Source organism: Sceloporus undulatus, chromosome 1 (assembly GCF_019175285.1).
Source record: "Sceloporus undulatus isolate JIND9_A2432 ecotype Alabama chromosome 1, SceUnd_v1.1, whole genome shotgun sequence".
Classification (NCBI taxonomy): domain Eukaryota; kingdom Metazoa; phylum Chordata; class Lepidosauria; order Squamata; family Phrynosomatidae; genus Sceloporus; species Sceloporus undulatus.
The window spans coordinates 51,942,764-51,960,141 of NC_056522.1; the positions used below are offsets into that span (position 1 = coordinate 51,942,764).

At 40.0% G+C, this 17,378-nt stretch overlaps 1 protein-coding gene across 1 annotated transcript in view; it reads left to right on the forward strand.

The window, feature by feature from the left end:
• Positions 1-16,598, forward strand: part of MOCS1 (molybdenum cofactor synthesis 1) — a 48,204-nt gene extending 31,606 nt beyond the window's left edge. Inside the window, 6 exon segments of the mRNA XM_042461058.1 lie at positions 874-984; positions 4,633-4,753; positions 6,657-6,704; positions 11,259-11,500; positions 11,502-11,804; positions 11,806-16,598. Of these exon segments, the coding sequence (XP_042316992.1) occupies positions 874-984; positions 4,633-4,753; positions 6,657-6,704; positions 11,259-11,500; positions 11,502-11,804; positions 11,806-12,135 (1,155 nt within the window). The 3' untranslated portion in view covers positions 12,136-16,598.
• The last annotated feature ends 780 nt before the right edge of the window (positions 16,599-17,378 follow it).

Here is a 17,378-nt window from a genome sequence, read left to right on the forward strand (position 1 = left end):
CCACAAAGTTATATAGGGTTATCCCTTCACATAGGGAAAAAGTGACACATCTATAGTAAATGTACTAGTTCAAACACAATTACACTAGATAGTCTTTTATCTCATGGTGACAGCCTATAGATACTCATATGTCATACACATATGCCCAACTATTACTAGCAGTAGTTGGTTGATTTGATTCATATCCCATCCTTCCTCTTAAAAGTTCAATTAAAATCACAAATCACAAATATCTAAAATCACAAATCTGAAATCACAAGCTACATATTTTTAAGGTTTAAAATATCTATAATAATAATAATAATAATAATAATAGTTTATTTCTATCCCACTTTTTCAGTTCAGATCAAAGCGGCGTACAAATCCAGATAAAATTACAATAATCAATAAAACAGATAAAACAAGATATAAAACAGCATATAAAATCTAGAAACAAATTATAAATATTTTCTAAACCACAATAGAAACAATACAATCAGCACTAGAGACAAAATATCTGTTTATTTTCTGCCAACCCAAAAGACAAAAGTGTGAGGGACAAATATATATTGGTTGAAAAGACTTCCATGCTGAGATGTCACCACTAAGGAGGCCCTGCCATATGTGGTAGCCCTATGAGCCACAGTAATCTGCAGCACTACCAGCAAAGCCTCTATGACAGATAATAAATCTGGTGTGGTGGGGGCAATACCAGGATAGTCCTTCAAGTATGTTGGTATCCCATGTAACACCTCGTTTTAATCTCCTAACCTATTTAATGCATTGGAACTGCTATCCTTGTGGACTGGCTAAACATGTAGCTCACATATTAATGATGATGCATGGTGACTGTTCTCTGCTTTCTCTTTCCCATTTCACCCCTGGTCACGGCAGGCATATAAAGTACCACATTTCCAAGGACAAGTCAGCTTCATCACCTCGATGTCTGAGCACTTCTGTGGATCCTGTAATAGACTTAGAATCACAGCTGATGGGAACTTGAAGGTAGTAACATGATATTATTCCTCAGTATCTGATGTGCTTGCTGATATTTACATATCAAGTAGATCCAAAGGTCATTAGGCAAAGGAGCCCTAAACATGAACAGCAAATCAAATGATAAATCTTAGTCATTCCTACTGTACATTAAAAAAATCCTCCTTGAAAAAGCAGCTGAACCTTTTGCTCAGCTGCTGTGACTTGGAAATGTTTCTTTTCTTCCATCCCAGTTTCTTTACATATATGTTTGAGCTGTAAAAACTAATTGGTGAGAAGCCTGTGAAGATAAACACATTGTTTAGCTTTTTGTCATCTTAAATTGGCAGCAGGCAAGCTACTCCAAGCAACATTACTGGGGATTGGGAAGGGCTTAGCTTTTCTATTTTTCCAGTATCCAGCTTTACAGCAGAACTTCGTTTGATGTGTCAAATCAAGCATGTGTTTCACGAATTGAACAACTTGATGGGTAGAAATATATCTCGTGTGTGTGTGTGTTGGGAGTGATTGATCAGTGCTTGCTGCCACATTGAAACTGTTGTGTAATTAAAATTAGTTTCAGATTAGTTGTTGGCACTTGTGTTTTGACCCACCTGGTAGTGACAACATAAATTGCCCTAATGCCGATTGACACCAGTTCAGAGGGAGTTCAGAAGCTCATTCTCCTTATACAACTGGATCTTCCTATACCAAAAATATTCAAGGAAGGGGTCAGTCTTGTAGTGAAAGCAAATGAGTGGATGGGTGGGAATGCTTTTGGTTATTATTTATTATTATTTATTTCATTTGTATGCTGGCTTTCTCCCAGAGAAAGCTCACAGATAAAAACTTTTTTAAAACATTACAATAAAATTCAAAACAGTAAAAATAAAGCAAAAACAGCTTTGTCCTTGTTCTTTTCCCAGGACAGAAATGAAGTGAGCTGCAGAAAGGTAGATTTTGGCCCCATACAGACAGGCCAAAATAAAGCTGCTTAGGGTCACTTTGGAGGTATGTTGTTTAAATGATGCATGCTTACTAAGAGTGCAGAAGCCGCGCCAAAGCCACGATCCAGTAATAAGGACAGGAGTGCAGCTTTGGTGCAGCTTCTGAACTCTTAGTACGCATGCATCATTTAAACAGCATACCTCCAAAGTGACCCGAAGCAGCTTTATTTTGGCCTGTCTGTATGGGACCATAGCTATCTGGAGAAATTTTCTTTTTGTGACTACATCTCTTAGAACACCCTAGCTAGCATGGCCACTATGGTATTCTGGGAAATTGTAGTCCAAAAGAGGAACTTTTCTGAGCTCTAGCCTTCTCTTCCTCTTCTGCCAAATCTTGGTGTGTTTTTTTTTTTAAAACACCTTCATGCTACCCATTTGCGTGAGTTTATTTGTAATATCATGCATGTTGCAAGACTTGGGTGGATACAGCAGTTGTTGTTATGTACCTTCGAGTTATTTCTGATATATGACACCCCAAGGCAAACCTATCTCGGGTTTTTTGGGAAGATTTGTTCACAGGGGGTTGCCTTTGCCTTCCTCTGAATCTAAGATAGTACGACTTCTCCAAGGTCACCACATAAATTTCCATGGCCAAGTGGAGAATCAAACTCAAGTCTCCAGAGTCATAGTTCAATGCTCAAACCACTATACCATGTTGGCTCTGACCCGACCTGCTAAGCCCCAGTTGTCAGCTCTTAATTCTAAAGAAAATTGGACAGTGATTGCCTTGGCTGCTAATGTTTATCTAACATCTGCCTCTGCTTAAAAACAATAAAAAATGATGTTCTGAGAAGCTGAAATGGCTTTCCTCATAACAAAAAGTTAAGTTTTAAAAAATGTTCTTGGGACATTGTTGATGCAGCTTAGTCCTAACATGTAATGATGGTTTTCCCCTGGCTAAGGCTTAACTGTTTAGTTTAACTACAAAGCTCAGTCTTGAAGTTTTTGTAATGAATTTAAAACTGTGGTTGTTACCATGCAGTTTTGGTTCATGAAGTTTTGGTTCTTCTCAGTGGTTGCTATTCAGTAGAAGGTGGCCTCTGCACCTGGAAGGATATGTATTTAAGGATACATGGAAAAGCATTTAATTAGTTTAGTTCACAACAAGTCTTTTCTGTTTAATACTATTAAAATATTCAGTGGGGAAGGGTGAAATGTATTTTGCACAAGGGCCCACAGCATAGTATGGCCCTCACTGCCCTCACAGTCTAGGATGAAATACCTTTGAAACTGGAGATCCTGGGAGTTCAGGTGTCTCTGTGAAGCAGCCTTTCACCTTAGGTTAGGGGTAGGTTGTCAGCTGTCTTTTCAAAGTGAACATTGCATGGACTGTCAACACAGCTGTTGAAGGAAGGATTGTCTCATTTCAATTGCATATACAAATCCCCTGTTGAGGATTTACCTTGCTTAATTGGGCTCAAAGCATTTAGGAGACTTCTGGATTTGGCGGTAACTGTTTCATAAACATTTCTCTATTACTTAGTGGTTAATGTGTGGCCTCCTGATGTTGCTGGATTGTAGCTCCTATGAGTCATAGCCACCGATATTGTTTGAGAAGTTGTTGTTGTTATTTTATTCATTTGTTTCCACCTTCCACCCAACAGTGGGATTCAAGGCATCTAACGACATACCTAAAACAATATAGATTAAAAATCACAGTACAACCCCCTGTAACCACAGGGGGGATATGCCCAGATTTACCACAGGAAGCAAAAATTGTGGATAATGGCAAACCCTATATTCTGGTGGTAGTTGACCATAAGTTTGCAGTGGAGGACCTAAAGATGCCTAGAGAAACCTTTTTTTCTCTTGGACGTGGGTAAGTGAAACTGTGGTTACCAGACCCACAGATATCAAAGTCCTGCTGTATAGAAAAATTGTGCTAAAAGTACAGGTGGCCCTCTATGTCCACAAATTCTTTATCCGTGGTTTCAGCCGGCCACGATTTGAAAATGTTCTTCTCCCCTGCCAAAAATTATAAAAGTACACCTTGATTTTGCTGTTTTGTATAAAGGATATTATTTTATATGCATTGTATATAATGGGACTTGAGCATCCATCGGTTTTGGCATCCATGGGGGGGAGGTGGTCCTGGAACCAAACCCCAGCGGATATCAAGGGCCCAGTGGATAAATATAAAATTATGTAAAAAGCAGTTAAACAGTTTATCATCTTAAAACATTAAAAACATTTACAAGTCGTTGAAAGATTATATGGACCAACAAACAAAAAGGTTGGAATCTAACAACATCTGGAGGGGCAGCCATTTCACATTCCTGTTGTAGTGTTACTTTAGTGCAAACAAGCCATGTTGTGTAAATCTCTCCTCTGTTAGATACTGAGGGAAAGATATTGCTTGATTAAGCAGCAAAAGTTATTTAGGAAAAAGGAATTTCATGTTAAGGATTCCATATAGACTTAAAAAGATTAACTTGGGATGCTACATGATTAAGAGAGATAAAAGCTTGGAGTCCATGGAGAAATGGGAAGTTGTCCCTAAGAGTATCAGTTTAATGAAATGAAGACACAATCAGACAACAGCAGAAAAGAAAAGAAGAATGCACTAGGTGATCCTGATTATACCTGATGTGCCATAGGTACATAGTTCTTAATGCAAACATTGCAGCTTTCTTCTCTACTAGCCCTCTCATCCTCTTTCTCCTTGTTTCAGGTGTGCCTTTTTGGAAACTCAGAAGTGTCCTTGCGGGATCACCTACGATCTAATGCCTCAGAAGAAGAATTGATTCAAATTATTGGTGGAGCTGTTGGCCGGAAAAAGAAGCAACACGCAGGTATTTTATAGTCTCCCACAACTATAAGCTGTACTGTACATGGAGTGCCCAAGTCTGTAACAATATATGAATTGCCGTATATACTCGACAACCGCATGGGGAAATCTGAGAGAGCTGCTATCACATTACCACACTTATTTACCTCGTAAGTAAGTCAAACTGGGATTTTGAGGTCAATTTTTGGGCATAATTGTTTAGACTTATAGATGAGTATATACGGTAAGTCATTTATTTTATCCATCTCTTCTCGGGTCTTATTAATTTTTAACATGAAAGAATAATAATAATAATAATAATAATAATAGAATTTATTTATATACCGCCCAATCACTGGGAATCCGAGCAGCTTACAACAGAGGGGATAATAGACAGTTCCCTGCCCTCAGGCTTACAATCTAAAAGACACGACACAAAAGGAGAAGGGAATGGTGAGGGAGGGAGGGGATCAGGTCCAGCATTCTTCTCCCTCTGAGGCCTGGACCAAGGCAGATGGACCGGAGGGAGGGCTCTTCTTCAGGCTAGGCCTGGTGGAATCCTTTTGTGTGCTATTTGTAACAAATGGCAACTGTTCACGCCATTTTTTTGCTTTTTTTATTTAAATTGTAATTCATAGATTTGACAAATACAACACAACAATAATTGCACTTGTACACAGTTATTTCAATTTAACATGTAATCCGTCTCTGTAGCAGCTTCAGTTTTGCATCTTTCCCTATCATCTTATTGTTACCAATCTTCTATTAAACTTATTGAGAATTCTGTTATCCCTTGTCTGGGACAAAGATTTCCAGTTAACAGGCACAACCACCTAATGAAAATCTTAAGAATAGGTCGAAATAATGACTTCTAAAAAAGAAGAAAGAGAAAAGCAAGCATTATAAACATTATAATAGAGGGGGGGAAACATGGGTGGTCTGTTTCGTGTGTTATGCTTGTACCTTTTTTTAAAAAAAGTTTTTTATCCTGTCTGGCAACAACAACAAAAAATGGTTTGTAGTGTTGTGACATTTTGAAAGTTTTAATTGTGGCAAGCATTGCATTTGTAAATTCTCTATTATTCTAGTTGCTCCACCCCAAAGAGATGGCAGTACTACTGTTGATCAAAGGCTAAAAAAGTGGATTGGTAAAATCACATTGACCATTATATGGGTGCCATTCTGCCAGGAAAACAGAGCTCTGTTCTGCTTACTTGGAAAATGTTTTGAATCTGCCTATCTGTTGATTTGCCCTATGTTTGATGAATCGGCAGAGCTTTAAGACCTACCAAAATTCTGCAACCCAAAAACCCTTACTCTTGTTGCTATGGTCCTTGAACAGTAAGGTGAACTTCCACATGGAGACATGAACAGTTTCACAGCACATGAGACCTGTCTGGATATCCCAGAAACAGAACAGGCAGACTGTAGGCAGGCAGGATTTTTCTTGTCACTTGAACCCTGAGATCGCCTAATCAGGCTGTGGTGTGAAAGACAGAATTTAAAATAAAAATTGAGCCCAGGATGTATTTTATGTATTACAATAAAATGTACAGAGCTTCATAAAATTATCCTCCTACTTATCTTTTTTCCTTCTCCTCGGAGCTGGGATAGGAAGCATTTTATTGTTGTTATTAATAAATTGGGAGGAATTCTTGCTAATCGCCAAGTAGATAAAAATCCACCTGCCAACACAATTAGAAGGCTCTAACTGTGTATCCTGTAATGGCATTGTAGTCTGGTTCTGTTTACTAAAGCTACTTTTATCTGATTGATAAAAAATGCTGAAGAGGCTCTGTATAAGGATAAATTGTGTTTTTTTCAGCTGTGCACTTCTAAATACCTTTTCTGATCAAAAGGTAGTGCATCTAGATGACTTAAGACTTCAGGACCCTCTGATTCTTTTCTGTTTATTCTTTTGTTCCAAGGCATGTTCAACATTTCCCAGATGAAGAACAGACCAATGATCCTCATTGGTGGGTGACCAATCAGTACGTAATAAACTCTACCATAATGCTTCTTTTACATTTGCCTGTGAAGAGGCATTGAACTTAAGTTATATAAAAGTGTAATGTGACACTATGTTACCTAGAGGAAGAGCTAATACTTAAAGAGGGAGAGGGGGAGAGAATATACAGTACTGTACTGCCAATTTGATGAAATCCTCAGTCTTTTGGGCTGTTCACATCAACTTAAAACTGAACTCTCAATCTAGTTGTCCAACATTATGGAAGTTTATAAGCTGTTAAGCAGTGGTGGTGCATTTTATGAAGAATCTGAACCTGAGTATTTGTATGAACTGTAAAGAAGCTATTCAAGATGCTGAATCCTGTTGGTGACTGTGTATGTTCCTTCAAATTGCCTATCTACTTATGGCAAGCCCATGAATTTTATAGCATTTTCTTAAACAAGAAGTACTCAGAGGTGGTTTTGCCAGTCACTGCCTCTGAAATATAGCTTTTAAAGTTCAGAGCAAATTCCTCATTCCACTAACACAAGCCAGTTGCGCTCTCTCTCCCCCTCCCCAGTTAACAGGTGAGGAGCTCATCATGCCTCCTTTTCTCTGAGTTCTTACTGCTTTAAAATTAGATGTGTTGTCAGAATTGTGTAGCTTGGGTATGGATAATTTGAGAAACAGGAACAATTAACAACCAACATTTCCACAGCAGTAGAGAACTAAGTGGTAAACCAGTAACCATCCCAATGGTGCTCTGTTGAGATATGTTTGGGGGCTTGCTTGTAATTGAACAAGACACATGGGGGAGAGCAAAGGAAGCTAGATGCGAAGATGGGATCCTTCCAGCTGGTTTTGGAATGGCAATCTGGCTGCCTTCAGCATGTTACATTGCTAAGAACTAGATTGAGTCTGACAAGCATGCATTCTGCATCTTGAGAAAACTAACCACTGGCATTCTCAGTACAAAAACAGCATGGTCTTTGTTACCAGAGTTGAGCTAGGAGCCAGCTTCATCATGACACACAGACTAGTGGGGGCATATGGAAAACAGCTTCTTAATTTGGGCTTCAAGTTGATTGCATAGTTTCAGTGAACCCAGTTAGCATGTGAAGAGGCAGAAGGAAATGGTGGAGACCACCAAGGAGAGGTTGAGGAAATGTAGGCTCCACAACATACCAAATGAATGCTATACAAAGAAATAGTTGCATTGTTCTGCTGTCTAAGATATTGCCATGCTCCCCTTCATTGCTTCAATTTAACAGGGGTCTCTGTAGTCTGGTCTCAGGTTGTTGTTTTTCTCCTTTGAGGCATGTTCTTTCACTGTCACTGTGGGAAGTTTGGCAGGATATGAACAACAAAAATGTACTCAGTAAAGGCTTTTGCAGCATTGACATCAATGCAAACATGTCTGTGAACTAGCGGTATCTGATTATAAATAATAGACATTGTCTTCTGAATCATAGACTGAACCCCCACATTGGCTTACTTCATATGCCATAGTTCCTTCTCCGTCTGCATTTGTGCAGTCACAGAGGCAGCCTTCCATGTCCCTTGTGGCTTGAATAATCTTTACTTATGCAAAGTAGCTAGTATTTTAATTTTTTTCCTCCACTGCTGAGATGTCAATCAATTCCTCTTGAGTCATGGGACAGGAGAAACAAACCATTATGTATTTTGAGATGTGAAGAACTATAAAGAATACCAGCACACATGTAACCTGTTATGCTGTCCAATAAATGGTGAGGAGTTTAGCCTAGTTGGAGGCCTTAATCTATTCCTTCCTGAAACTAAATTTTAATCTTAGACCTGTGGAGTCCAGTGTATTGGAAGGACCATACAATATTCATAGAAGCACAGACTCTTATAGTTGGAAGCGGCCTCATGATATAGTTGGCCTGTGCTTTGAGCTGTTTTGGGTTGTCTCTCAAATTCTAGAAATAAAATAGGGCTTTTCAAGGAACAGAATCTTCATAGTGAAGCAAAAGGAGAAGGAGGAGAAGACTGTGCTTAACCTTCCTAAAGGTACACCTCATTAGAGAAAGATTTGGCTACCTCTTTATATCTCCCCCCCCCCCCTTTTCTTCTCTCACTCATAAAGAGAATTGCTTCCATTATGTTTAACAATCTCCTTTTGACTTGGTCCTTGGCACTGAACTTCAGAATTACCACTGCCAGGGGATTAATAAGAAGGGCAGAGAGGTTCAGTTCCCAGTGGACTTGGAGCTTAAGCTGGCAAATCTCCCAGCCAGAGCAAAGGCAATGTGTGTCACTGAGGGAATCTGAGCCTGCAGCAGCAAAGCTCCAAGCATGACGTGTCTGTTGTTAATACAGCAAGAGCTAGCAAGCTGCAGCAAGAAATGCTCCTTTCTTGTAGTCACTTAAATTGCTTGTCCATTCCCCCTTCAGGTTCTCAAAAAAGGAAAAGATTATTCCTGCTTTGAAGCTTTGGCAGCTAGTCCAAATGAAGATGTTGAGAGCAGAGTCGTATAAAGGACTAAAGTAGTCATGAAATTTCTTCAATTTAGTTCCTGCTTGATTTAATGAGACACTGCTATGAAAGAGGGAGCTTGTCAATATGATACACCCATTCCTGAATTTTAGAATCTGTTAGGGAAGGAAGAATGGCTATGGGTAGGGAATCAGCCATTTTAGGAGTAAATCTGCCTGTGGGGTGCAACAATTATGGGAAAACCTTGGCATGAAATACTGTTGTGGCCCATGAGAGATTCTCATCCAATTCAACTGCTTCTCTGTTCTTATCTCTGATCACTGATTACCATAAGAGATTTCTTTACCTTCCCACTTGGACTGAGGTGTTTTTTTAAAAAAAAACAAAAACAAAACTCAATTGCTGTTATTAAAGGCTTTTAAAAACTTAAAGGGAGAGGGATTTGGGAGGGAATTAGTGTTGGAATAGGGCTTCCCAACACTGTGACACACATCACCTCCTCTCACCCAAAAAACCAACCCTGCCTTGCTGCAGTGAAGTTTTCAAAAACACTCCATTAATGTCAATGAAAGCTAGTGGAAGTGAAGGAGAGAGAGAATAGGGTCAGGCCAATTAAGTAGGGGACACATGGCAGCAAGTGGGTGGCCACACCCATGACTGCCATTGGACCTCAAGAAAAAAAGCAACCAAGGCTCTAAAACCCAGGAATTTTGGCAGCTTGTGATCAAATTTTGACACAGGTTAAGAGTTCTGAGTTAAATTAACAGCTTATTTTTCAAAGCCCATCCTGATTGTCCTTCTCTGAGTGTTTCCTGGGGACATAGTTCAAGGTCAGAATCTTTTTTTGGGTGCAAGCACTGCCTGGATGCACTTAAAATGGCTCTGTAATTTACATCTATAATGTTTTCAATCATTTGAAAGTGCAGGGAGCTAGTTTTATGTATGTTTTATGCTACTTTTATGTATGTTTATAGCCATGCATGGATTAGAAGCCACCCTTTGCTTCATGGCTCATAATGTCTGTTGGGCCTAAATCCAGTGGCTCATCCCTACTGGGATAGACCATCTGAATCAGTGGCATTTACAGAAGCTGTAGCTTATAATTCAGCAGTTGATTCTGTAGGTCTACAGTGGCTCAGTTGAGCATTTAGGATTCCCGCGTCAACTACTTTCTTCCAATTTTTCAAACAGAAAATAATGATTCTCATGACTATGGAGAAAGTTCTTTTAAAGAGAAAAATAATATGGCATAGGTTTCACTCCAGTATGGCTCACCATCGCATAGCAGGTCCACAGACATGCATAGACTGAGCCATACACCACCTCCTGACTTACTGAACAGCCTCTGAAGGCTGTCCCACATGCACAGCTATTCTCTAATTCATGGGGAGCAGGCAGCATCACAGAAGTGTGTTTTGCTAGGTCCTCATACTTTACTTGATCTCAGCACTGACGACATCATTTTGCACGTGGCTTTGGGGAAATGCTTCTATGACCCTGTCCACTTCCCACAAAGCCATGGAATGGCTGTGTAGGGGCACCAGAGCCTGTTCAATTAGTGTTGGGGGGGGGAGGGGGTGGCTTACCTTTCATACTTCTAGTTTTCAGTGATAACAGATGATAAACTACTATGTTTTTGTAATGGTTTAAGTATCCATAAATCTGACACAAAATAGATGAGATGCAGTTGTATTTATGTAATCCTCTGCTGTGGTCCCTTGCAGAATTGGTGCAATTTAAGGTGTGTTGTGAGCCTACACAAACCCATTGTGAATTTTGACTTTTTCTCTCTTTGAATGAATCCTGTATGAAACTTAATTTGAAGCACCAGTATGTTTTTTTCCAATTGCAAATTGCCATGTGACACAGGGAAATGATGTTTGAGAAACACTAACAAAATCCTGCCCCTCATGAAAGTTACTGCAGCTAGTTCTCTGGATTTTACTTCCATTTCCCCAGACAATTGCATTCTAACAATTGCTGAAAGCCATGGCAAAGTAAGGTATTTTTCTCTATATCCCTCATGCTTCACAGGGTTTCACAGAATGCTGCATAAATTCACTAGTGTTGTTTTTCTTTCTAGCTAGCTAGCTAAAACTCTTCTTTTGTTGTTTTTCCCCCCAGAAGCAACATCGAGGTCATTCCCATTGCTCCAAGATCCCCTGCAGAAACAACTAAGTTCAAGTGACTGCGACCAGAGTCTTAGCCACTGGTTGACTCTGAGAAGGGGTTTATCCAAACAGATGGGGAAAACATTTAAGAAAAATGTGTTTACAGGACATGATGCCTTGCCAGGTTCTTGTTCAGCACGACAGCTTGCAGCAGGAATTCAGCAAGCTCAGCTCAGTAGCAGTTTCCTTCTCCAAAAAAATCTTGAGCTCCACTTTAGACACAAAGTGCCTTTGGACAGGAATTCTTCTATCCAAGCAGACTCCTTGTATGATTAGAGGCCTTCACTCTGGGATGGTGAATAACCAAGCAGAGAAAAAGATGTGTCTTCCAGCTGCCAAATGTCTTGGTGCTTCTGATCATCTAACCCACGTTAGTGACAAGGGCCGTGCATCAATGGTGAACGTGGGCAAGAAGCCAGACTCAGAAAGGACTGCAGTGGCTAGTGCTGTGATCCGTTTGGGTGAGAAAGCTTTTAACCTGGTGCAGCAGAACCAAATGAAAAAAAGGGGATGTGCTGACAGTTGCCCAGATAGCGGGGATTCAAGGAGCCAAGGTGACCAGTCAGCTGATCCCACTGTGCCACAACATCCCACTGAATCTGGTGGAAGTTGATCTGAGTCTGGATCAGAGCAAACATGCTGTGGTGATCCGGGCTCTGTGCTGCAGCCACGGTAAAACGGGTGTGGAGATGGAGGCTTTGATGGCTGCCAGTCTAGCTGCCTTAACAGTATATGATATGTGCAAATCTGTCACTCACGACATGGTCATTGAAGAGGTGAAACTGCTCAGCAAGGAAGGAGGACAAAGGGGAGATTTCCACAGGAACTAAAGACAGAGGCTAAAGGTTCTGAACCAAGTGCCATCTGCATGACACAGCATCATTTTCACACACTAAGAATTGGGGTTCCAACCAGTAGGAATCGAGCACAATTTGAGTTGCCACTCTGTTGCTACTGGATTGACAGCTGTTTAAATAACTTGTCTGTATTGAATTATGTTAGGATCATCTCATAGAGCAGCCTTCCAATAGTTTCTAAATTCCTACCTTTTAGGCTTGCTGGAATGTAGGCTGTATAGAGCACAATCACTTTTCTAGTTTCTTACAAGGCTGCCATTTCAGAATTCAGAGTCATTGTTTTCATCTGCACTAAAACAAAACACTTGCACAACAGAATATACATCAGAATAATCTGATGTAGAATTAGGAATAGGAGGAAATAAATTTAGCGGTAGCTAGAAATCTTTAATGGGTCGTCAATGATTTTCAATAACACATATGGGTCTAACATTGGAAAATATAAACTGTGAGCCATCTGACCACTTTCCAGACCTTGTGGCCACACAGAATTGCTGTCAGCGAGCATATCCTCAGTTTTACTTTTGAAGATGGAAAGCTGTTGTATCCAACTGGTGAAATGTATATTGGATACACAAAACATATTCCTAATTGTGTGCTCTGAGTCTTTAGATTCCCAATGGTGACAAGTACTTATGGGACACATCTTGCACAAACAATTGGCTGCAGAGTTGTGCCTAGCATAGCTAAATATTTCACTTCCTTCTAATATGCCGCCTTTCTAGAAAACAATCTTCTTTATAAGTGCTAGACTTATTTTTCATTTGCAGATACTAAAAGGAGTATTCTGTTTGGCTGCACATACTTCTTGTGCAGAAACCTTTCCTATAGTGGTTTTCTGCCATTTCTTCAAAATGTTATCAATTTTTTATCTGGAGTCTCTTCTGTGTTTTTGCCTGCCATGTACTTCATGGTAGTGTTCACTAGAATTGTAACAAAACAAGAACCTCACAGTTTTAATCACTTTGCAAAAATTCATATTTATATTCTAATCTAGTTTATTCCAATGTTTGGTTAAGAATGCTCTTGTATGTAAGGACTTTCAGATGCAACCCAAAGCAATTTTGCATTGGCAAGTTAATTTTGAGCATTGTTGCCTTAAAATTCAAGAGGACATAGGATGAAAGGGCATCTTTTCCTCCTCTTCTACATGTGTTGCTTCTCAGGCTCACACCTGATCACCCCTCCCTTCATTATCTGTCCCCTTTTCTACATGCACAGAGACTGAATTATTGCTTCAGCTTCAGTAAAAAGTCCCCTAAAAAGTTGCCATTGAAAAGTTATAATTTTTAAAAGCTCAAAATTTAAAATCATGTCCTTTTCTTTCTTGGACATGGTTAAAAGATATGGCTGAAGTTTTGTTTTAAGCCTTGCAACCACGTTCCTGCTTATTCTCCTAGGTTATGTTTTGAATTTCATTCAGATTTTCAAATTAGGTTGCAGGGAATGTTTAGTGTTAAGAGACAAAAAGTAGTGAAGAATGCCTCAAGTTTTGGACACAAGAAAGGAATGAGAAGGAAACTCAACTCCCACTTCATTAGATTGGGCAGAGAAGTTGACCTTGTAACTTTCCAGTTGCCTTTGTGTGCACTTATATCAGGGTGGGCAAAGTGCAGCCCACAGTCCACATGCAGCCCGTGGTATTGCCCAGAAGCCCCTCCAGATAACCCCTCCACTTTAAAACTTCAGGGGTTTTTTGCACCCCAGATCTCATGAAAACTGCCTTAAAAGGCAACAGTTTGCTCTTCTAACTGCCCTGGTCCCTCAAACCTCCCCAAAACAAACCAGGTGGGGGGCAGATTGGCTAAAAGTTAGCTAAAAAGTTACCCAGAAATGGCTTTTTATGCTGTTGCAGCCCACCAGGTGGTTGCAAGAAGGAAAAATGGCCCATGTCCTGCTTGTAGTTGCCCACCCCTAACTTATACTTCATAGCTATTTCACAATCACAGATTTCCTCCCAGGTTTTTGTAGGGTAAAGCAACATTCCAGGATGCAGTTTTAAGCCCTTCCTTACCTAAATTAATTGCTATGTGCAGCAGATAATCTAAGGCTGTTGTCCTATAGATGCAGTTCAAATTTTAAGCAGCAACCCACCCACACATGAAGCATTGGGGCAATACAGACAGGTGGCTAGAAGCTGTCCTTGTAAGCCCTGCATATGAGCTGCAGCATCTGTATGCTGCAGCACAAATGCACCGTCCAAAGGGAGCTGCTCTGGGTGGCTCCTTTTTGCGCCATCATAAGGGCTGCAACACAGTCCTATGATGTCTCTTCCACCCAGGGGCGCTCGGGCGCCATTACGTCATGAGGCTGTGCCCCGTATAGACAAGACAGCAGCCTTGTGACATAAAGGCGCCGATATTAAGGCTTGGTGCATATGGATGGTGCGCCATATCGAGACATAATATCAGTGCAAACGGCCTGCCTGTACTGGGCCTATGAATGCAACGCTATACCACCTGTTGGCTTCCTTTCTTCTCCTTTTTGCATATTTTGGTGCATTGGGACAACTGCATAGTTGCTGAAATAGTGCTGTAAGAAAATATTGACCTGATTATTTACAGCTTGCTTTAGAACTATATCTATCTATATAGGTGTTCCTGATATCTCTAACTAGCTGGACCAACAGTATCATAGAATCATAGAGTTGGAAGAGACCGCACGGGCCATCCAGTCCAACCCCCTGCCATGCAGGAAATCCAAATCAAAGCATCCCCAGCAGATGGCAATCTAGCCTCTGCTTAAAGACCTCCAAGGAAGGAGATTCCACTACACTCGGAAGGAGTGTGTTCCACTGTCGAACAGCCCTTACTGTCAGGAAGTTCTTCCTAATGTTGAGGAGGAATCTCTTTTCCTGTAGCTTTCCTGTATCCACCAAGTCCACAAAGTTTGTTGCATAAATGGTTCTTTAACAAAATGTAAGGTAGATGGAAACCAAATAGAATGCAGAAAATAATAAAATGGGCAGGCAACTGGTTTTAGGTATGGTTCAATTTTTGCCATTTAGTAATATCAGAAGGCCTCACAAAGCCAAGAATGTTTTTAAAAACACCCCATGAATGATCAGAAGTAAGTTCTGGCTTTGAAAAACCGGTTTTTAAATTTTAAATAGTACAAATGGCCTTTGGAACCCACGTAAAAGGTGAATTGCCACTCTTGAAGGGAATTTCTTTGTGTCTTTTCTCTTCTTTTGGCCAGAAAAGGGGGAATCTGGGGAGTCAAAGACGAGAAAAGCAGACAGGGGGCTCATGTGACCTACTTTGCTCACACCTTTGGGAAAAATACCCCATCCTTTTTTTTAATTTCACTTGTCTTTGAATTGAGCCCCATCAGTGGTGCTTGCTTTTCTCATTTACTGGCAATGAATTATTGCTGCTTTGCACTTATGTGTATTTTACCTGTACAGTAATGATTTCACATTAGGGAAGATGATGTAAAGCAGCCGAAGTGCTATTTTTACCATGGGGGCATTCATTATGTGGTCAACATAGTATGCAATAGTTATTTCTGTGTAAGAAAAAGTGTATTGTCCGAAGCCACAGTTAGACACAAGGTAATGTAGTTTGCATTTCTTACTCAGGTGCTGGTGTCCTGAAACTGCTGCATCAGAAAATAAATACTCCAGGTAGCGTATTATGAGATTAAAAATCTGCAGGATCTGCCATAACTGTATTCTATGTATCATATTATGAAACTAATCAGCGGAACAAGATTACAGCTGGGGCTTGTTTCAGCACATTCACAGTGATAGACAGTGGTCTTCTGGTGCAGGAAGCCAGAATGGTCTTGGGATGTTAGAATAATACTCAACTCCTATAAGAAGTTAGTATTAAAAGGAATTTTATTTGGTAAGATAGTTGGTTTGGCTTGGCTTTTATACCTTGAGCAATATTTCACTTACAAACTTAAAGGGTATGAAACTACCAAGACCAATCTACCAAATATGAAATAGTCCCCCTCCCACCCCCCTTTTTTTGTAAGCTATGAAAATTTTCTTCTCTCAAGCCTTTTTCATTTCTTTCCTAAATGCACTGGCATGATTTCATTCTAAAGGGCTTAAAATCAAGAAGTTTTTTAAAATGCTGGCTCTGAATATGCTGTATTGATTTCTGCAAAATCTGTGCAGTAATTCATAACAGGGTATGTAGATAGGAAGCTTTTGAAAACTGAAATTGTCCTTAAGTTTGCCTGTGAATGAATTGATTAGTCTACATGCTTATGGGTTTGGCAAGATTTTTTTTTTTATCCCTTTGTGGACTGAGTTTTTAAAAACGTTGTAGTGCCAAAACAGAGCACAATATAACAACCTCTTGGCTCTACATGTTGGCATGTGTTGGGTCAGAATTATTTAGAAACAAGATTTATGGAGGTATTGGGATGGGTGTGTGCATACACTGTTCTACTCTTTTTATAATAAAGAACAATTGTGAACAGTTCAAGGGTATTGGACTCATTTATTGTGTGCATTTATATGTCCATTTTGTTGATGGATGAAAAAATGAACATGGGAGAGGTCAGAAGTAACCAGGTTAGATCACTTGTGAAGACTCTTCTGAGTGCGGTTCCATTTACAGCTCCTCCACTCTTATTTGTCTTCAGTTTGGGGGACAGTACCTCCATGAATCTATGCTATGCACTGCAGAAATATTCCAGTTTTAGACTGCTTTAACTGCCCTGGCTCAATCCTAGGGAATTCTGGGAACTGTAGCTTTGTGAGACATTGTAGCCTTCACTGTCAGAGAGCTCTGGTGCCACAGGAAACTATAATCCCGCCTCAATCCGCAGGAGGAGGCGGGAAATATAAATTATTATGATGATGATGATTATTATTATTATTAATAAGAGGAGCCTTTACTGAGTATCCTTTGGGTTCGGCCGGTCAACCAGTTACTAATCTACCCAACAGTTGCATTGTTTCGGCCGCATTTTACTAGCTTGTTTGCAAGAATGTCATGGGGGATCTTGTCAAAGGCCTTACTGAAATCAAGATATGCTGTGTCTACACCATTCCCTTCATCTACCAAGCTGGTAATTTTCTCAAAAGACATCAGTTTAGTCTGGCATGACTTGTTTTTCAGATACTCATGTTGACATTTTGTGATTATGGCATTCCCTTCTAAATGTTCACAGGTTCTCTGTTTAATGATCTGCTCTAGAATCTTTCCTGGTATTGATGTCAGACTAACTGGGTGATAATTGTTGGGATTCTCATTTTT